The sequence below is a fragment of the Lonchura striata genome, chromosome 17 (genome assembly GCF_050655825.1).
Source record: "Lonchura striata isolate lonStrDom1 chromosome 17, ASM5065582v1, whole genome shotgun sequence".
In the NCBI taxonomy this organism is placed as follows: Eukaryota; Metazoa; Chordata; class Aves; order Passeriformes; family Estrildidae; genus Lonchura; species Lonchura striata.
The window spans coordinates 10,534,857-10,558,207 of NC_140719.1; the positions used below are offsets into that span (position 1 = coordinate 10,534,857).

The 23,351-nt window shown below is 42.1% G+C and overlaps 1 protein-coding gene and 1 long non-coding RNA gene across 5 annotated transcripts in view; one reads left to right on the plus strand and one right to left on the minus strand.

Annotated features, from left to right (window-relative positions):
• Window positions 1-23,351, minus strand: part of AK8 (adenylate kinase 8) — a 65,631-nt gene that overhangs the window by 23,618 nt on the left and 18,662 nt on the right. For 3 of the 4 annotated variants that reach the window (XM_085593925.1, XM_021543541.3, XM_085593928.1), the window contains 5 exons: window positions 21,928-21,999; window positions 21,152-21,352; window positions 18,371-18,502; window positions 16,120-16,209; window positions 1,954-2,095 (listed from right to left, as the gene is read on the minus strand). In XM_085593925.1, coding sequence (XP_085450051.1) covers window positions 1,954-2,095; window positions 16,120-16,209; window positions 18,371-18,502; window positions 21,152-21,352; window positions 21,928-21,999 — 637 coding nt within the window. The remainder of the gene's footprint in view (window positions 1-1,953; window positions 2,096-16,119; window positions 16,210-18,370; window positions 18,503-21,151; window positions 21,353-21,927; window positions 22,000-23,351) is intronic. The other variant, XM_085593926.1, reaches the window with a different exon arrangement.
• On the plus strand, window positions 7,868-12,246 carry LOC146765886 (uncharacterized). Its single transcript, XR_014958783.1, has 2 exons — window positions 7,868-8,367; window positions 9,081-12,246. It is a non-coding gene; the product is annotated as an uncharacterized LOC146765886 (long non-coding RNA).

The window sequence follows — 23,351 nt, forward strand, 5'->3', positions numbered from 1 at the left end:
AGTCAGGAGACTGATCCTGCTCAATGCAGTATAATTTAGTATTATGTGTGGTAGCTTTATGAGGTGGGAGTCAGATAAAACATAGTATTTGAACACTAACCATTTATTAGCTCTAAGGAATAGATTTGTGACTTGACAAGCAAACAATAACTCTGTGTTCTGATCAGCCAAAGAGGTCTACTCTGAGTTCAAAAAGCAGAGTAACATTCTCTTTCGCAAATAATTTTGTTTACTGATGTGACTCGATTTTAATAATAAACTTGATATATATGTAAATTTATTTTAATCTAATTTCATCAACAGAGCCCTCCTAAAAATGAGACTTTGTAGATTGTTCTGTGTCTGATTTATAGATTTCTACATCCTATTCCCAGATTGATTTCAAGGTTATAATTCTATCAGGTTTTTCTCCTGATGTCAGAAACACCACCTCTGCAGATAGTGTTTTATAACTAGCATCACAACTGAAACTGAATTACTGCCCTGCTATCCTATGCTGCAATGTGTCCTTTTGTTTATAATCACCCTCTCTCCCTCACATCCCTTCCACTTCAGCTTCATGGAAAATACCAGCTCCGAGATCAATCAGGGAGCTCAATGCCTATTTCTGTCCCTCACTTCAAGCCCTGTATAAAACAGGGACCAAATTCTAAACTCAGATGTGAATGTGCAGAGCTCTTTAAAGTGAAGGGAGGAAATGGATCAGTGCTGAATTTCCACCCAACCAATTCTATAATGAGCTGCTCTTCCTCCCTTGATGAGGTGTGGGTGCTGGGAAGGAGCACACGGGGCACACTCCAGAATTCACACTGATCTCAGGGACTCACAGGGCTCAGGGATTCAGCACCTTCCTTCTAAATGCACAAGAAGAATAATCTGTGGGAAATTATGTTTCACTGAGTCCAGCACAAGTTTTGAGGTTCTTTCTCCATTTTTTTTTTTCATGCAATGGATTCCTGTTTAGGATGCCATGGTCTTACTTCGGATAAATAAAGTTTCTGCTGTTTCCACACACTTCCCTTTTCAAACCTTGATGGATGACTGGCAGCTCCCTCCCTCTGCACTCCCCTCCATTCTCTCCCCTACTCAACCTCAACCTTTTCCATCCTTCTCCTTTCCCTGTACAGGAAGGAATCCAGGCCAATCACACAGGAAGAGTAACTTTGCCAAATTAAACCCTGATGTGGGTAATGCACCTCTCCTACCACTACTTCTCAGATAAGAACTTCTTCCTTGGAAGCAGAAAGATCCCAAATTTCCAGTGTTTGCCTTTGGAATGGCCACTGTGCCAGCCAGTGGGATGGGCAGATCCAGGAAGGCCTGGGAAGGGGATGGAAAAGCCTCTCAGCTTTGATGAGTGCACCAGCACTTTAAATCCTCACCACCTTTGGACCAGCTGTGAAAAGTAACTCTGTTTTATTTGCTTGGCACTCGTAACAGTTCTCTTTGGATGCTGATGTCTCTCATATTACATTTCTGAACAATTCATTATAGCTCAAATAAAATGTAATTCTCGTGTTGTTTTTAATTATTTCACAAAACCCAAAAGTCTCATAATGAGCTCCTTGCAATACCAATATATTTCCATGGTATTATGTCAATGCTGAAGAAAGAAGAAGTAGATCCCCCCCTCCTGCTGCAAATAAAATACATCTTCTCATATAATCCAAACTTTAATCCATTTCTTATGGTTTGGCTTCAGAGGCAACTCAAACAAATAACCAGAACAACAAACCTCTTCTCTCTCCCACAGTTTGGCCATCTGGAGCATTTGTCAGGCCAGGGCTTTATTTCCTCCTCTCCAGGAGCAGGACCCCTTTCCTCACCAAGAAAACAAAAACTAAGATGCAGCAGCACACACACACAAAAAAAAAGTGTCAATAAAGATCTGTATCTTTCCACAAACAGTTTTTTCATCTCCCCAGTGGTGTGATGGCTGGATCTCTCCCTTACCTGTTGGGATTAATCTGTGCTTTCTGCAGCTGCTCTCCCTGCTCCACGTCCCTGGGGAAGCCTGAGAGCACCCAGCCATTGCTCAGGCAGTCCAGGGCGCTCAGGCGTTCTGTCAGCAGCTTCAGGACAAGCTTGTCTGGCACTGCAGAGGAGGAAAAAGGTGATATTTATTCTGGGTGTGAGTCTGCAGTGAAGGGAGATGCTCACAAGCCCTTCTGGAAGCAAACCAAACAGTTATTCCCATTCAGGACTGACTGGCACTGGGCATTGTTGCCTCCATTTATTGTCATGGAGCCCCCAAACTCACAAGGAACTGTAGGACCAAAGAAAAGGATTTGATTTTGCAATGTCCTTTTTCCTCTCAGCCACACTGGACTGGTGGCACAGCGACGTGTGTGACACAATCTTATCAAAATGCAAAAACAGTGACCTGAGCTGTGGAAGAAATCCTGAGAGAGGAAAGGAATTTCTGAGGATTCTGGATTGAACTCAGCAGGTGATAATGGTTCTGCCACAACAGTCCATGTGTGCTCCTGCTCCAATTTACCCAATGGCTTGAAGATCTTACAACTGAAAATAATTTTCAAAATTAATTTCAGCAACCCCTAATTTTAAAGCTAAAAGCTCTTTTCCTCTATTATTATTTTTCTTTAGGGCAAGAGAGAACATCAGCAAGATACTGACTGGGATTTCAACTATTGTGGAGTTTTTAAAATTCTATTTAGTGGGACACAGTGGTAAGGAAGCATCATGCACATTTTCACTAGAGTCTTTACAAAGTAAAATACTTAAGATACTTAAATTTGAAGGTTTTTTTTCTTTTTTTTTTGGGAGGAGGGATGTGCTCAGAATTAAATTATTAAGTTCAACAGGAGTGACTATAGATTTTCCAATGACTGCTGTCATGTCTCGGGCTCAGTGTCAAATAACCCCAAAGAAAGGACAGAGAATCACCTGGAGCTGCTTCCCAAAGCAGCAGCCAAAGCAATTCCCAAGCAGCAAGGAGAGCCCCTTCCCTTTCTCTGTCTGACACACGGGTGCCTCCATGAAAACAAGAGAGAAATTGCTACACAAATCCCCTCCATGGCAGGTTGATGTTTTGATGCTCACCCTGCCATCACATCTGCATACAAAAATACAACAACAAGTGCTTGTAGGAGAGTGTACGTGTCAGATTTCTAGCACTGCACTTCTCCTCAGGACAAGCTGACAGCAATCTGCCTGGATTTTAGCAGAGTGAATTATTAGCAGTGCACAGTTCCACCCCGAGAACAAGCAGGTTTTAAACTGCAATAATAGAATCCATTTGCTTCTGGTATTTAACATTGTGACTCTATCATGAAATTCATGGCTTCTCCTTTAAATAATCAAATTACTGAGTTTACAGAACTGCACTCAGGATTCAATGTACCAGCAAAAAGAGAGAAAAACCGCAGGGAATTAATTAGGAAACAGATTAGTGTATTAATTGAGGATATCCACTTCACATTATAAAAGAACAAGTTAAAGAGAATAATATTCTCCATCTGCTGAAAGGAGAAAAAAAAAAAGGAATGGAATAAACCCACACACTTGATAAAGAGCAAAATGACAATGCAAAAACTGGGTACTCTGTTAAAAATGGGATTCATAAATTTACTGCAACAGTAGCACAGCAGCAGGAAGGAATTCTATCAGATGGAAGCTTCTTCCCTATCCAAGACCTGAGCTGCAGGCAGGCATGGGAGGGAGAGCAGGAGAATTTCAGTGCTCTTTCCAGGGCAGTTGTCTCCCCACCCTCCAGCTTACAAGAATTAATACAAACCAAATACATCCTTGCAGGAATAAAGCAAAACAAACCCACCTTCTCTTTCCCAAAAATGCATTCCATAGAAAGACCCATAGTCATTTTCCCATAGTCCTGAATTTCTGGCTGCAGCACTAAACTTCCTTCACATGTGTTATTTTATGACAGCTCCTACTGGAATCATTGACATGGATTTACAGAGATGCCAGCTGAAATGATTTTATCTTTTCATTTCAGAATGCTCAAAACAGTTTTGCAAGGAATTGGAACAAAACCTACAAACAATGAGTAGAACTGCAGCAGGATTCTGGCAGCGTTGACACCCCTGTCAGATGAACAGGGATCAGGGCAGGGGCTGGAAGGGCCAGGAATGGCACAGGAAGATGGATCTCCTGTGCTGCTGAGCTTCCTGCAGATCCTGGGAGATTCCCCACTTCCAGACTGCTTCCAGCTGAGCTTCCTGCAGATCCTGGGAGATTCCCCACTTCCAGACTGCTTCCAGCCTTCATATGGGGAGGAGAAACACTGCAGCCCAGGAGGAAATTAAACAGCAATTGTGATGGGAACCTGGGGCTTCTCCTGGGTCTGAGCACTTCCCACAGGCCTTCTGTGAACCCTGATGACCAAAATCCTCCACTGTGGTCATTATTTTGGAACAAAACCGAAGCAATCACACAAGGGGGAAAAAAAATGAGAGGCAGAGAGAATGAATTAATAGTTTATCTAATGACACGCCAGGTTTGGGGTGTTCTGAGGGATGCTGGGGACACCTGACACATCTCTCCCTTCAGCCAGGAGTGACTGCAAGACATCAGCAACACCCATGAACACATATACATCACTGAATAATATAGATGCTTACATATTTTCTGTGCCTCCCTCTAAAGCTTGATGGTGAGAAATAAAACATAAACAAGTCAGACAGCAAGCTCTGCTCTCCTCTTGATTAGCAAACATACCTATCACTTCAACACAATGGGGGAACAGAGCTTGTTGGCTGCTTGGTGGCATTACAAAGTACATCAGCTGCCCTTGAACAGGAACAGTCACACTTGAAACAGCTGCATTAAAACTGTAAAACATCTTCCACAGACCAGAGGGAAGGGAAAAAAAAAAAAGAGAGAGAGAGAAAAAATATCAGTATTATTCTTATTTTGTCTTACAGACAGAGTAGGTAATGAAGAACTCTGCAGTACAGAATTCCTTTTCACTCATGTGGAACTGTCTCTGGAATGTAAGGCAAATTAATAACCTGTAATTGGAGGGGCACACAGCCTGTGAGGAACTAGCCAGAGGTCTCCTGGTCTTAAGCACATGACCCAATGGGCATATAGCAAAGTAAAATATAGAGATTTCCTGATGAGACAGTCAATCTACATGTTTTAAGGAGATTATGAAGCACAAGAGCTTTGAATAATCAATTCCTTTTCAACATAAGCTTGTGCAAGTTTCCAACTCTGAAAGTTGGGGAAATGAGACTCGAGAGAGATTTTACTTTATCATTAGAGAAGTCCAAAGGTAAGTTTCTTGTAAAAATTACAATGTGCTGCTGCAAAGAGATATTCAGACTAGGCAAGGTGAGAGCACATCTCTATTAGGGAGAGAAATCGAGGCACAGGAGTAAAATTCAGAAGTAAAGGTGCAGAGGCACAGAGCTGCAGGGATTCCTGAGAGCATCAGGCACAGCATCAGGACCACAGCAAACCCCAGGCAGGGAAGAGCAGCAGAATGAGGCCACAACCAGCTCCGGATGGAAATGTAATTTATCTGTGCCTACACCAACCCCACACTCCGTGTCTCCTTTATCTCCAACCTGTTTCACCACGTTAATGATCAAGATTACGCCCCTGAATTGGCAGCTGAGGATCTAAGAAGTGATTTAATCATTTCAGGGGTTTGATCAGGCAGGGGACAAGTGTTTAAAGTTCATACTGGAACTGCTGCGTGGACACCCTGAGATTTTTCCATCTCCAGGGTTGTAAATCAGCACCCTCCAGCAGAACGTTTAAAAAATAAATTCACTTCTCAGAGCTTCAAAGGTTTTCACAGGTATCAGGTGCTGCTCATGAGAAGCTCGTCCTCCTGAAGCTCACAGGAGTGTGGCCTATTAGCTCTTCCCCAATCCGTGGATCTGCAGGACTAAGAAACCCGGATCAGGCAATCAGTTACAAAATCAGGCAATCAGTTACAAAATCACACCATCTGCTCCAGACAAAAGTAATAAAGGCGCAGTCTGAAAGGGAAAAACACCACTTGAGAGATTACAGGGCACTCTTCTCCAATAACTGCAATGCTGTCGGTGCTCCGAGCTATACAATTATCATATTTAAATCGATACCTCCTCCGTGTATTTCCCTTTAAAACAGACTTTTGAAGGGCATCACCTCACTTCCCCAAACCTCTAAAACTTCCATTCTAAGTACAGCATAAATGCATTTACAGATACAAATTCTGTCAGCTTTGTGCTCTAAAAGGTCCTTTTGACAATACTGTCCATCCATGCTTTATCCCACTTAGAGAGATTTTTTTTCAGCAAGGTCTGAAGACTTTCACAGCTAATTCAGATGCCTGAGGCTTGATCACAGTAGTTGACAGATAACATCGTGTCCTGAGTACAAGCTACTGCCAAATGCTACTTTCCTGAATTGTCCGGGACATCCCAAATCTAACAAAGCATGAGATTTCCTTATTTTATTGCTCTAGAAACTTTGGATGATTCACAATGCCGAACTGGCGTTTTCTACTCTGTTTTCTTGCCAGCATAAAGGTGCTCAGAGATGCTATGGACTGAGGTTGTATAAATCGGTTTTTAATGTGTTTGAGAATGATTTTGCAGTGATTTACCGTGGCTGATCGGTAATTTCGGCTGATCCTCCGAGCCGCCGGTGGGTGAGGCCGGGCAGGGCTGGTGCAGCCGGCTCGGGCACCGTAAATAAACACCGGCACCGGGAGGAGAGCGCCGGTTCGCCTCGCTGGGGTCAGGACGGGGGGATCGGCTCCGCCCGGGGACAAGTCCCGGGAGGCTCCGGCCCCCGCTCCCGGCGGGGCTCTGGGTGCTCTCCGTCCCTGCGCACCCGGCGGGGTCCCCAAGGGTCCCGGGGGTCTCCAGCCCCGCGGTTCCGCACGATCCCGGAGGTCTCGGGGTTGTCGCGGGGCTCCAGCCCCGCAGAGCCGGGATGATGCCGGGGTGGTCCCGGGGGTCTCCGCCCCGCTGGATCCCGGTGCTCCCGGGACTGAGAGTCCCGCAGGATCCCGGTGCTCCCGGGATGATCCCAGTGGTCCAGGGGCTGTCAGCCCCGCAAGACAACCGGGATGATTCCCGTGTTCCCGGGGCTCTCAGCTCCGCAGGATCCCGGTGTTCCCGGGACTGAGAGTCTCGCAGGATCCCTATGTTCCCGGTGCTCTAAGCCCCGCAGGATCCCGGTGCTCCCGGAGTTCTCAGCCCCACAGGATTTGGCTGCTCCCGGGATGATCCCGATGCTCCCGGGATGCTCCCGGGGCTCTCAGCCCCGCAGGATCCCGGTGTTCCCGGGATGTTCCCTGTGCTCCCAGTGTTCCCGGTGCTCCCAGCCCCGCAGGATCCCGGTGTTCCCGGGATGGTCCCGGTGTTCCCAGCCCCGCAGGATCCCGGTGTTCCCGGGATGTTCCCGGTGTTCCCGGTGCTCCCAGCCCCGCAGGATCCCGGTGCTCCCGGGATGTTCCCGGTGCTCCCGGAGCTCTCAGCCCCGCAGGATCCCAGTGTTCCCGGGATGTTCCCGGTGCTCCCGGAGCTCTCAGCCCCGCAGGATCCCGGTGTTCCCGGGATGGTCCCGGTGCTCCCAGCCCCGCAGGATCCCAGTGTTCCCGGTGCTCCCAGCCCCGCAGGATCCCGGTGTTCCCGGGATGGTCCCGGTGCTCCCAGCCCCGCAGGATCCCAGTGTTCCCGGTGCTCTCAGCCCCGCAGGATCCCGGTGTTCCCGGGATGTTCCCCGTGCTCCCAGCCCCGCAGGATCCCGGGATGTTCCCGGTGTTCCCGGGATGTTCCCGGTGTTCCCGGTGCTCCCAGCCCCGCAGGATCCCGGTGTTCCCGGGATGTTCCCCGTGCTCCCAGCCCCGCAGGATCCCGGGATGTTCCCGGTGTTCCCGGGATGTTCCCGGTGTTCCCGGTGCTCCCAGCCCCGCAGGATCCCGGTGTTCCCGGGATGTTCCCCGTGCTCCCAGCCCCGCAGGATCCCGGGATGTTCCCGGTGTTCCCGGGACGTTCCCGGCGCTCGCAGCCCCGCTCGGCCCGGCCCGTTGGCTGTTCTCTGTCGCCACCCCGCGGTCACGGCGGGCAGCGCAGCCGGTCCCGCCCCGCGGGCAGCAGCGGCCGCGGCGCCGCCGAAACCTCGGGAAAAATTCGGAATTCGGGGAAAACGCGGCCGCTCCGGACGTGCTGAGGCCCCTGAAGCCCCGACAGCGCCGGGCTGGAGCGGAAGCACTGACAGCATCTCCGGTTGTACCGGGTTTGAAGAAGGGCCAGCAAACACCGGCAGCGCCGCGGGTTCGCAGCGCTGCGAGCACAACGCGGGCTGTGATCCATCAAAGGCACCATTCCTACAGAAATCCCGTCTCCACTCGCTCGTCTGACACTGCTGAGAAGGGCTTCTGTAAGAATCGCAATAATTCTTTTAATACGGTAAAACAAACAATGCGATAAAATATTTAATTTCCACCTCTAACGTATTTTTGCTTGTTAGCATATATTGAAACCAGTCTTTTCTGGTTTTTGTCGTTTTAGGGTTTCAGGGATTTAAAATAGGAATTAGCTGTATTAAAGTGGAAATGGTAGTATTTCTAAAGCAGGTACAATCCCAAATTATCGATTATGTATAAACATAAACTATATGATACAAGATCAATTAAGACTTTTAGAAATTCTTCCTCATAGGTATCAAGGCAGAGATTCAGGAATCTACATCTGATCACATTTAGTGATGAGATTCCAACCTCTTACACCACTTTACATGTTAGCAGCAAAGGAAATGCAGCCTAAACTGAATATCAAGCATGCAAACAAAAAGCTTTTTTCCCACTAAAAACGGCCTCTGTGCTGTTTTCCATGGATTTGCCTGATTTCCCAGGGAATCCCAGGTGATGCAGGGCTGACTCCAGGGTCAGGATCCGCATGCCTGAGCTCCCACCCACACTCCCTGACTGGGGCAGGGCTCCAGCTGAACGAGGGTTTCTGCCTCAGTTTACCTTGCCTGGGAGACAAGAGCTGCTCTGAAGTCTCTCACAGGGATGTCTCTACTCTGAAAGTTTCTAAAACCAGTAACAAAATGGATATTTGTATTTGTTTTTACTCCTTTTGTTTCTACAGAGAGACTACAGTTGGACAGAGAACGACTTATGCTTCAAACCCGTTGAACTCCTCATTTCCATCATCTACCAAATTCTTATTTCCTCCTTATTTCGAAAAGCTCAGCTCTGCTGAAGAACACAGTGCAGAATTTGACGTACAAACCTTTCTTGACAGTGATAATATAAAAAAACCCAGAGGAATAAATTGGTCTGATGAACACAGTGAAAAACATTATGGCTTTTTACAGCAAATGCTGCTTCCCGTGGGATGAGAAGGGAGGGTGCTCCTGAAGAGGCTCCTCATCCCCACCAGGGCTGCCTGCTGCCACCTCGTGCTCCAGACCCCCAAAAGTGGGATGGATCCTGCCCTGTCCTCTGTCTCCCCTTCTCCTGACACCTCCCAGCCACATTAAAGGGACATTAAAAAATAGAAAAGGATACTCAAAAGCTGTTTTGTGTTTTCCTTGTCAGGCTGTTTCATACAGCAGCCTGGTTCTGTTTGTGTTACACCCCGTGAAACAGAGACAAACCCAGAATTTGATGTTAAAATCCAAAAAAAGGAGGATGCTGACAACATGGAATGTGCTTTTCCTTCTTGGCTTTTGTAAAAAGATTCCTATGCTACCTCCACCCCAAACTCAAAACCACCCAGAATTCAGGTAAGCAGCCCTTTGGTGAGGACACAGTGCTGCAAGAAAAGGAAAGGAACCCCCAATTCCCTAAATTTTAAAGAATAACTGTCAGCAATGAAGATCAATATAAATATAAAAGATTAATACTTCACATTTATATTGTACTTTGCGTTTTAAAAGCCCCTGACAACCACGAGGCCCCAAATGGCCAAGGGCCACATTTTCACTCAAATCCATGAGGGTTTGTGGCACAAATATTGGAATATTGATCCTCCAGCAACAGCAGGAATGGTGAATATCGCTGCAAAACCATTTTATATAGGCAGGACCATATCCATGAACTGACTGATTATCACAATTGCCCCAGAAAACAACTGCAGTCCTCTCTTTAATCAAATCCCATTTATTTTGCCTGGTCTGGCTTCCAGGGTTGGCTTTTCAGGGTGGATTTTTTGGTTGCTTTGTTTTTACTCCTAAGTGGGGTGGCCTTTAAAAATCTTTGTAGACCAAGGCTCACTCCAGCTCTGAGTATCTGCCAGACAGATACACCAATCTGGATTGTGGAATAAAGACATTCTAGATTTTCAAATAAAGGAAAAGGGAATTCTGATTTATCGTCTTGCAGGGATTCAACACATGAAAAAGTAAAACTCAGGGGAAAAAAAAATTACAACCTACTTGCCCTTATGTCTGCATTTAAAACTTTCTATTCTACAAGCTTGCATCTCATATAAAAATATGGCCACGTAAAAGAGAAAATAAAAAAAATAAATTTTATTATGTTCTCTTGACCACCAATTTTCTCCTAGTAGGAAAAGAGACTGCTACCTATTTTCCATAAAAAAACCTTTGTAGCAGTCCCAGAGGAAAAGTCAAAAGTTTGACTTGAAAAACGGAGCTACTTCAAAAGCATTGTCAAACAGAGGTGAAGGTTTCTTAAAAATGCATAAATTAAAGTGTGGTGTATTCATAAATATGTCTGTAACTTTACACAGTTTATTCGTAAGCAAGGTGCACATTTAGGGGAGCTACAGAATTGCTGTAAAACTAACTTAAATAAAGTAGAAAATCGATTTGTTTATTAGCTCCTGTTTGGACTCTGTGTGTGTGTGTGTGAAAAATGAAAGAAAAATGGAGAGTTTTTTTCAATAATAAAAAGGGAGTTGCACTGCAGGGCCCCTAAAGCTTGTGAAAAATTAAACTCGACGGATTCAAACTGTCCTATTTCCACTTCAAAAGAGAAGAGGCACTGAGCTCTTCCCAACTTATCTTCAAACGCCCAGCACCCTAGAAAGTTTCTTTAAAAAAAATAAAGTCTCTAGTTCCCCCAAGCACTGTACCCGTTACTGTAGCTGCTGTCTCTCCCTCTTCTAATTATACCCATGTGAGTCTATTAATCAACTTGTAAATTATTTAGAGAGCCATGCGCTGTCTTCAGCCAGTACAAACACACTGCATGCAAAGGCTTGCTGAAAACCAATGGAGCTCCCAAAGGGTCTCTGCAATGTTCAGACAGCTTGCAGCTCGCCAGTACAGCACTCTTAAAAACAAGAAATAACACTGAGCTTACCCCCTCAGATATCAAGATTTACTCGTCCTTTCAACTCGGAAAGTCTCGGCGAGTTTTTAACAAAGAGGAGCTGCTCTATTGTCAAATCTGTGTTTCAGGCTCAGTGATGAGAATATTAATTTGATGTCAAAAAAAAAAAAAAACAAAACAAAAGAAAAAAACCAAAAAAACCAAACCAAAACAAACCCACCCCGAACACAGCAAAGTGTTTTCAGTGAGACTGTGATCACAATCACCAGGGGACCCCAACTTTCAAAAAGCACCCCTTTAAAACCACTGCAATTTAAAATAAGGGGAGATCTGTGTTTGTACAAGTAATAGTTTTTATTAGAAAACAGGAGAAATTAGGGAATTCCAGATTTTACCCCCTACGTGCAGACTGCCATTGGGGACAGCTTCAGATATTACAACTTAAAAAAAAATAAAATAGAAAAAGGAAGAGGAAAAAACCAACACAGATTGTGTGTGTTCAGCTCTAACAGGCTGCAAACAGTGCAACGTTCTGTGTGTTCCCTGAATCAGTTCTCTTACCTCCTGAATCTTCATTTTGGTGGGAAAAAATCCAATCACCCAAACTAATAGTAGTTCTCCCAGCTGAAAAGCAGAATCTTACTGGTTTGGGAGTGGTTTTTTTGGTTTTTTTTTTTTTTCCTTCATGCTGCTTTCCTGTCATCTCACTTTTCTTGGCTCTATTTATTACAGCCTCACAAACAGATATATTAATTAGCAGTGATCACTCCATGATATTTCACCACAAAAACTGGACAATGACATGCAGATTCCAACTGACTGATAACCTTCCCTGCCTTTGCGATGCCCCCAAAATGCTTCTGCTTGTCCTTTCATTAATACAATGCAAACACCTCAAGGGGCAAACACCAGGGATATTTAGGTGGGGAAATCAAAAATGCTTTCTGCATTTTTTTTTTTTTGTTCTCCCAGGGTATCAAATTCTGACAGACATCTTTAAGGTGGTGAACAAAGATCATGCAGATGGAACTTTTAATTAGTGTTTGCCCATGTTTTCAGTGAAACATGTCCAGCTCTCCTCAGAATTGGAGCAACCTGAGAACAGGAATTCTGTTTGAAGGTCTCCTTCAGGCCTGTGGGGTCTCAGCTGTCCAAGGGAAGGCCAAGTCTATGGAACTGCCTCCTCAGAACACTTCAGAAGGAATCAAACCAAATAAATTAATTTATGGCCCTTGTCTTGCTGCCTGTGGGAGGGTTCTGGCCACTGCATTCACCTCTTACTCCATTTCTTCCCAGGCTATCCAAGCAAATGGTGTGTGCTGAATTTAGCATTATTGACCAAGAGTTAATCTAACTGTGTTAGGGACCAGAAGATTGGCCTTAGACTCCAATGTTGGTGATTTTCTGCCCAGAGTATAGTTAACAATAACTACCCAGTACTCAGTGAAACCACAACACCCTAAAGGAACAATCTCTGCATTTCAGACTGGTTGTCCAAAGCTTTCAGGCAGAAAGCTGTCAGGTTACTGAACTTATCACCAATAATGCATTTTTCAATATCTAGTGTGCACCTATTGTAGACTAGAATGTTCTGGGAATTAAAAGATTAATGGGCTCAAAAATATCTATGCTGCCTTCCTTAAGTGAAATAAATCACCATATACAAAACATCAGAAAATACAGACAGTGGGAATACTGGGTTGCCTTTTGGGGTGAATAACAGAATTGTCTGGGCTGTTGCTGAAATACATGAAGCAGGAGTAGAGGAAAAACAGCACAAAGAATGTGGATGAATCCTAAAGCCATGAAGAGATGTGGGTTAGCCAAGCAGAACTGGAGCAGAACAGGCAGTGGGCAGCCTCAGTAACTCAATAATGAGTCAGGCAGGGCTTTGAGCTCTTACAGACCACAACACGCCCTGTTGGCACATCTTAAATGACTAATTGCATGCAATCAGTGGTGTCCACAAGAAGGGAAACACACTGAGATCAGTCCCCTGGGGGAGCATTTTAAGAATATATGAGGCATGTCCTCAAGCTTTTATGGCACTGCTTTCATTTTGACAAGTAATGATTGGAGAACAACATTTTTCCTGGTCTGCCTTTGGTTCCCTTGCTCTGTGCCAATGTCACCCACAGGAACAGCTGAGCCTCTAAACAACCAGAAATGCAATGAAAAGGTTGAAGTTCTAATTGCTTTTCCACTTACAACACTGTCTGCTATTGGCTACGCTGAGTTTTTGCAAGTGAGATTTTCTGCAAACTGACTGCAATCAATCATAGCAGGAGAATATTTCCCCTGTTTTAACCTGGGCTGCAGCAAGAGAGCAAAGATGCAAAGATTCTTTGCCCACCTTTCCTCTTCCTGTGTTATTCCATTTTCTCCAAGCCTCTTGTGAGGGCAGTAATGAATTCTTGTTAGTGTTTACTAATGTAAATTCATTCTTTGTTATCCCTGGGAGAGGAGGATTAGCAAAATGACAGAACTTATTATTTCTGGTTTTGCTGGATGATACTTATCTTTATTCAGCCCTTAATTTTGTGCTGTGTCCCACCAAATAAAATATATATGTGCATATCAGCAAATCTAAGGGAGAATTTTTAGCATAATGCACAGAAATATAGTTATGATCCTTATTAATATTCAGAAGTGTTGTACAGCTTTATCTGTGCATGCTGTATTAAAAAAATTAATCTAAATCTGAAATAATTTCTAATTTGGAGGAAGAAAGGAAATACAACTTCAATTTCATTTTCCTGAAATGAAAGCAGCTCCCTTGGACTAAGGATGTGCATATTTTTAGGACTGGCTAAAAATTATGATCTGTGCAATTATTTTACTCTACTGGGAATGCATCTCCTTTAAGGAACTTTAATGGTTAAGATGAAGTTTATAAAACACACAAAGAACATTTTAGTAAAGGAAGCTCTTAGAGGAGCTATCTTGGAATAAACAGATCATCCAAACTCCCATCTCAGCCATAACTGAAATTTAGAGAGTGAGGTATTTACAGTCCTCCTCTCACCAGAGATGAGCAGACAGTGAAATTACAGCATGCACATAAGATTCTGAAATTAATGGATACCATGAAAGACAGGCCTAGAGCTTAGAAAGGATCTCCACGTGGGAGTTAAAGTGCATCAAAACCAGCCCCAGTTAGGTCAGGAAGGAATTATTGCTACACCTGGAGACCCTGAGTCCCTGCACACCATACCCTGACATCTCCTCCCTTTGAGTTAAATGCCTATTCTGGGAATCTCTAATTCAGAACATCCTCTCCTAGATCTCTGTGCCTATTCCAGAGGACCCAAATTTTCTCTGTCAGGCTGCAGAGATTGTCAGGAAGGAATTATTGCCACACCTGGAGACCCTGAGTCCCCTGCACACCATACCCTGACATCTCCTCCCTTTGAGTTAAATGCCTATTCTGGGAATCTCTAATTCAGAACATCCTCTCCTAGATCTCTGTGCCTATTCCAGAGGACCCAAATTTTCTCTGTCAGGCTGCAGAGATTGTCAGGAAGGAATTATTGCCACACCTGGAGACCCTGAGTCCCCTGCACACCATACCCTGACATCTCCTCCCTTTGAGTTAAATGCCTATTCTGGGAATCTCTAATTCAGAAAATCCTCTCCTAGATCTCTGTGCCCATTCCAGAAGACCCAAATTTTCTCTGTCAGGCTGCAGAGATTCCTGCTGCCCATCCCTAAGCCCCCACAGCAGCTCCCAGCAGCAGGGTGCCTGCTGTGACTGCACTGAGCTGGGGAGTGAATCAGGAATAAATGCAATCCATACACTGGAGATGGAGTTCAGAGATAAAATCCCTGTGCCTTGATAAAGTGCCTGACAGAGGGATGGCACCCCCAAAGCTCCAGGCTGCCAAAGATATTTTGGAAAGGCCTGGAAAAGTCCTGAATCTCTGGTATCAAGGGAAGCTCAGCTAATTTTAAAGGCTCGTGTTTCAGAACTGTCTAATTCAGCCCCAGAATTAAACTGTTGTGCAAAAAACAAAGCAGATTTTCAAGCTTTTCACCTTGCCAAATACATTTCTTTGCTAAAAATTAAGAACAACAAAGATTTCTCTTTGCTCTGGGGGGCTTTGCTCAAAATTCCATTAATACTGAAGTTTAACTGAGATTTTCCCATCTTCAGCAGGATTGTCTCCTGGTGTTTGTACCACTGGAAACCATTTGGGTTGTTGACAGAAACAGCACAGGAAGTTCCTCTTCCAGGCCATTGCAATTTGGCAAAATAAACATTCTTCCACCCTCCTGCAACACGACTTCTCCTCTTTAATTGCAGATATTCTCTGATTTCCAATACCCACAGCATTTATGATTTATCTGAAATCCCTGCAAAACCTTCCAGAAGCAAAGTATACCCAACATTCATGTGGCAGTGCCCTCTCACAACCAAAAATGCTGGTAGAAATGGAGTACAAAGAAACTTTAATTTAAGAAATATTTACGTGAAAGTAGAGGAAACTATGGTAGCATTCTAAAAGTAAACATCCAAATAAAAAATGAAACACAAATATTATTGTGCTTTGAAAGCAGTTTGACAAAATAGCGTGCTTTAAAAACAGTTTGAGCTGATTCCAGAATTCTTATTTAGATTTAGAGATTAAAACATGGAATTCAGATTTCAGAATGTGCACAAGAAATCTGAATTTCACTGGAACATTGAATATTTGCTTTGTGGATATAAAAAAAACTCCTTAGAAATCTAAATTCTGTTATGCAGTGCTACAAATCCCATGAAATAAATGGAATTAATTGACCTTCAGGCTACTCTGAATAGAATCTGACCAACAAAAAATCACTCAGTATTTGGTTTTTGCTACAAATTTGTAACTCCAGTGTAATGAGACAACAACGTGCCCTACCTGGGCATCCACTGTCAATGTAAGGCTTAATGAGTTCTCCAAGTTTTGTGTTGTCTGCAACAGCTTCCTTTAGCAGTTGCCCACAGCAAACTAACAGGAAGGAAGAACAAAAAAGACACAAGGTTAAATTTTAAAAAGGAAGCAACAAAGAAAAGAAAAGAACCCAGAAGCTGCATACTTGAATAAGGTCACTGAATAAAATAAAAGTTGTATGTTTTTTGAGTTTGCTGTTAGGGGTTTTGTTGGGATTTTTTGGCCAAGCAGAGTGAAAAGCAAGGAGATTGAGAATATGGAATGAAAAAAAAAAAAATTTGGCAAAGAACATATTAAAAATGGAAAGAATTATATTGAGCAAATATATTTCTGAAATAACAACTCAAGGGATTGCTAGTGGCTTTCACTTTTTATAAACTTGTAATTACTGAATAAAGTTCCAGCTGCTGAACAGCATCTGAACCACGCTGCTGGAGGTGCAGCATAATGCTCAGCTCAGGAAGGGCCTCCCTGGATCATTTAATGATCATGTAAGGATTACATTTAAAAAACTCTGCTAATGCAATATTATCATTGATTTCAAACACACAGAGAACACCAGGAGATGCAGATTTCAGGTTTGAGCCAGGAGAGCTGTACATGAAATATTTGTGTTTTGGGCTGCCCAGGTGAGGGAGGGAACCAAGACATGGAGAGGTCACACAGCAGCAGAAATCCTGGTTACAACTCCAATTATTTTTGGTAAAAATATTAGCTAGAGGTCCCCCTGGAGATTATTCAATTAATAATCCTAAATTGATTCCTTTCTTCCTGGAATCAATAGCACTGACAGGAACTGCCTTTGATGGGAGAATATGGAGCCCTTAAATCAGTTTATTGCTGTTAATCACACTGCCAGCCAACAGGAGTGTTCCTGGGACAAAGCTGATCAAATTCAATGTTTAAGTGACAATTTGAACAATCACCAGTTGTCCTGGAGAAGCAAATTCATATTCATAATAAATAGTGTAAAAAAACACAACAGAAATCAGTGCACAGACCCCAATTTAAGACACCTAATAAGTACACACCTAAATTCAATCCAATTCATGAGACAATTTAAATATAGATTTAAATTTTTGAGCCTGAGCTTCAAGCCCAATGGCCTAATAGAAATGAAGTGTATACTGAATATTATTCAGAAAAATGATGGTCTTCCAACTCTGTATTAAATACTTAATTCTTCTAATATTTGGTTTACAGAATACTTAAAATAAAATTCAACATATAGGTAAAGCACTGGTAATGATGTTTAATAAAAAGAGATGCAACTCTCTCATATTGCAGTTACTTTAGGAAAAAAAATGCAAATTTTGACCTAGATGGAACACTATGAAACCTTCAGTTTTAGGAAAAAAGATGAAAAAAAATTCAAAAGGACAAGAACAAAATAATTTTAATATATTCAAGCATGTTTTGTTTTCTTTAAGCCAATTACACAATTAATAATAATACAGCTTTGAAAAAAATCTACAAATATTTAGTTTCTTACATGAGTGTTTAAAATACAGCAATAGCACAATAACTGACAGCAGAAATATTCTATCAAAACTGCATTTTGCTTAGCTAAGATTATGTGACTAATCAGCAAATTTTACAGCTACCAGACATTTATTCAAAACAATTTATGGTTACTCCACTGTTAGAAGAACATAGAAAATATTGCACTGATCCTATCACCAAGCTGCACTTTTATATACAGAACTTTTTCACATTTAAATGTTAATTATGAACAAGTCCCATGTAGAACTTTTTGGATTTCCTTTACAGAAGAAAGGAACTTTAAGTAATTCCTTCATTTTCTCACACATTACTTGAGCTGTGCAGAGCCTGAGACCTCACTAAAGTTCAGAGTGAATTCTGTTTTAAAAGAATTCTGCCCCAATTTTGGTCAGAGAGCTGAAACTGAAATCATTACTCATGATCCACTGATCCACAGAAGAATTCAGAGCAATGCAGGAGTCTAACAATAGAAAAATACAGATGTAAAAGGTATAAAAAATGATGAAATGATAACTAAAAAAAAAAACATCAGAGCTGGTTTGCCACAGCATATATACTTAGTTTACACTTCTTCATTCAAATACTTTTCACTCCCTTCAAAAAATTGACATCCACAGCAATGGACAAAGAGAGACATTTTATAAGTAAGAAAAATAAATGATCAAAGAGAGAGAAAGGGGGAATTGAGCAAAGTGCATGTTTACTGAGAACTTACTGTTGATAACATCATATTTCTGAGCTATCAGTGCTGCCTGCAGGCTCTTCCCACTGCCTGGGGGGCCCAGAAAGAGAATCCGGGGTGTAAAGGGGGCATCAGATCTGTGCCTGGTTTGGACAAAGGCAAGGACTGCGACAGGGGAGAAAAGCCAAAAATACAGGTTTTAACCCATTGCTTAAAAAAAAATTATATAATCATTGATTAACTATTATCTTCTTTAAAGGAAATGTTGGTCCTGGTTTATTTTATCATTGAAACATCCATTCTGCACCCAAAATCAGGACACTGACAGAAAATTGTCCTATCAGCAATTTACTCTGAGAGGCATTTTAGAAATCTCACTATCATTACACTCCTCTTTCTTTCATCAGTGCCTGTCAAACCATTTTAAAGAGCAGATTCAATTAATAATTGCTCTCTTACCATGTTGTTTTTAGCAGAAGTAATTTTTGCTTGATAGCTACAATTTTACCATGCAAATTATAGAAGGCTGTAATTACATTTAATACTTTCTGCAGTTTCTGAACAAATATTTAAGTGTAAAAACTTGAGATGTTAAATTAATGACATTTATCCAGCTGTGTGTGATTAAGACTCCTAATTACAATATTACAGACTTGTAGAACAGTGTGTCATGACACTGCTCAGCCTTGACAACACAGAACTGAGTGTGGACGTTTTGTTCTTTTACCCATCCTTTTTTGTGTAACTTGTAAAGAATATTTGAGCTTTTCTGCCTGATTCCACTCATTTGCTGGACACCATCCTCCTTAATTTTGCTTCAAGCAGGAAATAGCACCTTCAGGTCACCCTGCAGGTTTGGAAAAACCAGGGGACGTGTGAAGCATCACCAGCATTGCCACATTACAGAGACCTGGACTTTGTTGCAATCCCAAAAAAACACCTGAGAAATCACCAGGAAGCCAAAAAATGTCACAGCATTGGCAGTGAGGATAAATTGGGATTTTATTTGGACATAGCTGTGCCCATCTGATGGCTGAGAATGCCATGGAAGGGAGTAGATCAAGCCATGTAAGTTTTCCAGGCATCAGAAAAATGCCAAAACTAAACTTTTTGGCACTGATCCCACCTGCCATGGCTGGCCATGAGCAAAGCAGCAAGGACACATGTGCACAGGCTCTGATTCCCCTGGAATTGCAGTGGATACAACCAAAGGGGAGCCCAGACGAGCTGCAGCCTCTCTCAGTTTTTGTGAGATCTTCAGTTCCAACAAAAGACTCTAAAGAGTCTTTGTAATAAAAATAAAAAATAAAAAAAAAAAGAATTTTAGGCTAAGGAATTGGACAAGCTTAAGCATGAGTGTTTGTATGAGCTTTATTAAAACAGCACAAAAGGATTGGTGGGGAACATCCTGAGGATCAGGATTTTAGGGGCCATTGTCAACACATTGCTCTGATGCTTTGGTATGATTAGAAAATCTTTTCTAATAAAGAAGCACCTCCAGCAAATTCAAATTTCTACATAGGAGCCCTAAGTATTGAGAAACTAAAACTGCAGCCACATGGGATTGTCTCCATCTCTTCCTGCAGAGCTGGAATCTTGCATTGGGTGTCACTTCCCACATTAGGGCAGCAGCAACTGCATTCAAGTTCACAACATCTTATAATTGTGTGAAAAAACCCACAATACTGCTCATATTTATGAGAAATCTCCTCTTTTAAAAAAAATGTTAGCTGAGGCAATAAAAATCTAAACAAAAAACCTGGAAAATCCTACCAGAAAACAGTGTTTGCTGACACCCTGAGTATCAGCTACCCAAGCAGTGCTCCAGTTATTCTGAACATTTTCCACAACCCAGTGTATTGAAAAGCACAAACATTACAGGCAAAGCACCCTGCTTACAAATGATGCTTAATTTGCAGTAAATAACCAAGTTAATTAGGAGTAATGATCCCCTAGACAGTCTCCACATCTAATTATTCTTTAAAAAAAATCTGGCTGCTTGATGCACTGCAGAAAAAAGATCTAGAGAGGATTTTTTCATTCCAGTTTTCAATTTATCTCACTACATTATTAATTAATAATAATTAATATTCAGGCACTCACATTTTTATTTACAATTCAAGGCATGAATTCTTTATGAATGATGATATGAACTTTTAAATTTAATTAAGTAATTTAGAGGTAATTAATGTGGAAATTCAGCATATAAACTTCCTACTTGTTTATCTTAAAAGTGCAGCACTTGTTATTAAAAAAAAAGACCTTTTTGAGATGCAAAATTACTGGGATATAAGAGCTCATCTGCAGACTGACAGCTACAAAGTACATCAGTTGGTCTTTCTGGCAGTTTCCTTATTCTCTTCTAGAAGGATCAACATTAAAAGTCAGATTGCATTACAGTCAAGCAAAGGCAAACACGAAGTGATGAACAGGAAAGCTCCCAGCACAAACAGCTTTGAAACAATGAAATGTTTACTCCTCCTTGTTGCTCTCAGACTTTGGAAGGTACTGGCCCTTTGGGAGATGAACAATTGAGCCACAGGGCTCCCTTTTAGAAGAGACACTCACAGAAATGATGGTGACATTTGCTCTACTGAGTCAGCTCCTCCTTGGCAGGACTGGGAGCTAAGAATTTCCTGTTATCTGCACTTATTCCAGTAAAATAATTACCAGGAACAGCCCAAATGCTGCTCTAGAGAGAGCACAAGTCAGCTGGGAGCCATCTGTGTTGCCTAATGCCACAAACTGACTCCACCAGCCAGGAACTACCCCTCAAACAGGACTTTCTCCACTTGCCACAAAGCACATTTTTACCCTGGGAGAGAACATCCACGGAGGGCTGGTCTGCGTTGATGGATTTCAGAACTTTCTGGTAGATGTGGAAAATATCTGGGAAGTTCCTGTGATATTCCAGCAGCTTCTTGGACACCTCCTGCTCAGAGAGATCTTCTGGTTTCACCAACCTCTGTTGCACCAGGGGATCACTTGGCCAGTCAAAGGTTGTGTGGAAAACCTCTACAGGGAACAGGGTTAGGAGCTAAGAGCATGATTTAGTTAAGAATGTCCCTCTTAATTCCACTCCTCAAAACATCCAACCTGATTTTTTGGTTGAGCAATGTCAGGATTTTATCTCGTGATGGATGATTGATGATAAAATTCAACAGACAATACAGAGCTGAGTCTATTTTACAGCTTATTTAATAGAAATGCTTTTATTTAACCTAATGAGGATTATTTTATTTAACTTAAAAGCATCCTTGCACCTCAGAAATGAAGCAGGACCTAGCAGAGGTGCACAGCAAAATGATAAACTCATATGGACAGATCTAACCTTTAAATATTCTGTACTGCCATAGTCCACTGTTTGCAGCTTCAATACTGAGCTTTTTATTTCCCTGTATTGTATTGGCACTGAAAATAATGCAATGTCAACAAATACCACTTCCAAAAAGCTGAAATTTATAATTACAGATTCCTACAAGTTGTTAAATTAATCCCATTTAAATTTTAACCCCATCAGTAGTACTACAACGTTTCTGAGCCAAGCACACTGCAGTCTGCAGGGGAGGTCAGGAACAAACATACTGCACCTTGTGTGAGGGGATCCAGCCTTTTCCCACCACTCCTCTCAATCAGCACAGTGTCTGAGGCATAGAGCATAACTAGGCAACAAAAAGGGAAAAAAAAGAAAAAATTTAAAAGTGCAGCTCTTGTTAATTATTTGCTTTGTTCCCTGTAACTGTTCAGACGTATCCTAATATTAAAGGTGGCTGAATTAATCTCGAGCACATTTGCCTCATTCTTGTTTCCCAGCATTATCCCTGTAAATATTTTACTTCATTTTAATCAGAATTTTGCTTCACCTACTAAACAATACAGTGGGATAAAATACCCATGAATCCAGTACCCATGGGCACTAACTGTCCCCATTATCCAAAAACATCACCAGCAGCAATAAAAAATTGTCTCTGGAGCATCAGACAGAAGTTCCCACTAAGAACTCAAGACTGATTCTCTTCTACACCACAAACATTACTTTTTACCCAGGTTCTTTGGTGGTGACACCAGTGAAACTGATTTTTTTTATAACCTCACAGAAAAGTGTTCAAACTTGATTAGAAAGCATCAAAAGAGGAAGAACCTGTCAGTTCCCTGGGTTGCTTTTGGCTAATCATCCTTGCAGTTAAACACTGTAATTTAATTACTATTTTCAGTGCATTTGATTACAGATTTCAAACAAGTTCTTTTTATGACTTTCTTCTCTGTATTAAATGGCTTTTTCAGGCACTTTTCTCCCTATTAAGGTACTCACACACAGTAAATCTCATCTCCTCTCAATCTTCTTTTTGATTAACTAGACAGGCTGAGCTGTAAGATTCTCATTCAGGTCTTGGTGGCACAGATATAATTGTGAGCAAAACTCAACTTCAGATGTTATTAGGTATATTAAAAATACATGCAAGTACTAGACATTAAACATTTTTGCCTAACTCTACTGCAGTCATTCTGAGTTCTTCATTAACAGTTGAATATCATCCAAATCAAATCCAAAGTGACAATTCAAGTTGGATAAATTCTGTTCACTGTGCACTGGCAAGTTCTGCATTTATCATTTCACATTGCATTCCATACAACTGCAGTAATTTTTTATATTCTAAATAGGTTTTTTAATTTGGGACAAGTGGCTTCTCCTGTATGGCAAGGGCAGCTGTCAAGATCTGTAAAACATTCCTCCCAAAACCAGCCAGAATCCAGCCCCACTCTGAAAGGTCAAGCTTAAAATCATCATGTTTCCACTTCACTTGGTGAAATTCACATTCCCTAATTCAACAGAAGCATAAATTTGTGTTTAGCAAATGAGGAACTGGTTTAGTCTGAGAATAAAAACTGATTTTTAGAGATGGAAGTCAGGAGCAAAGCTACTTGTAGCTGCTCCAAACCACTTGGTGTAGGGTCTGGAATTTACAGAGCTCTGATGTGGAAGGAGAAAAGGTTGTGAAAGACAGGGCTTAAA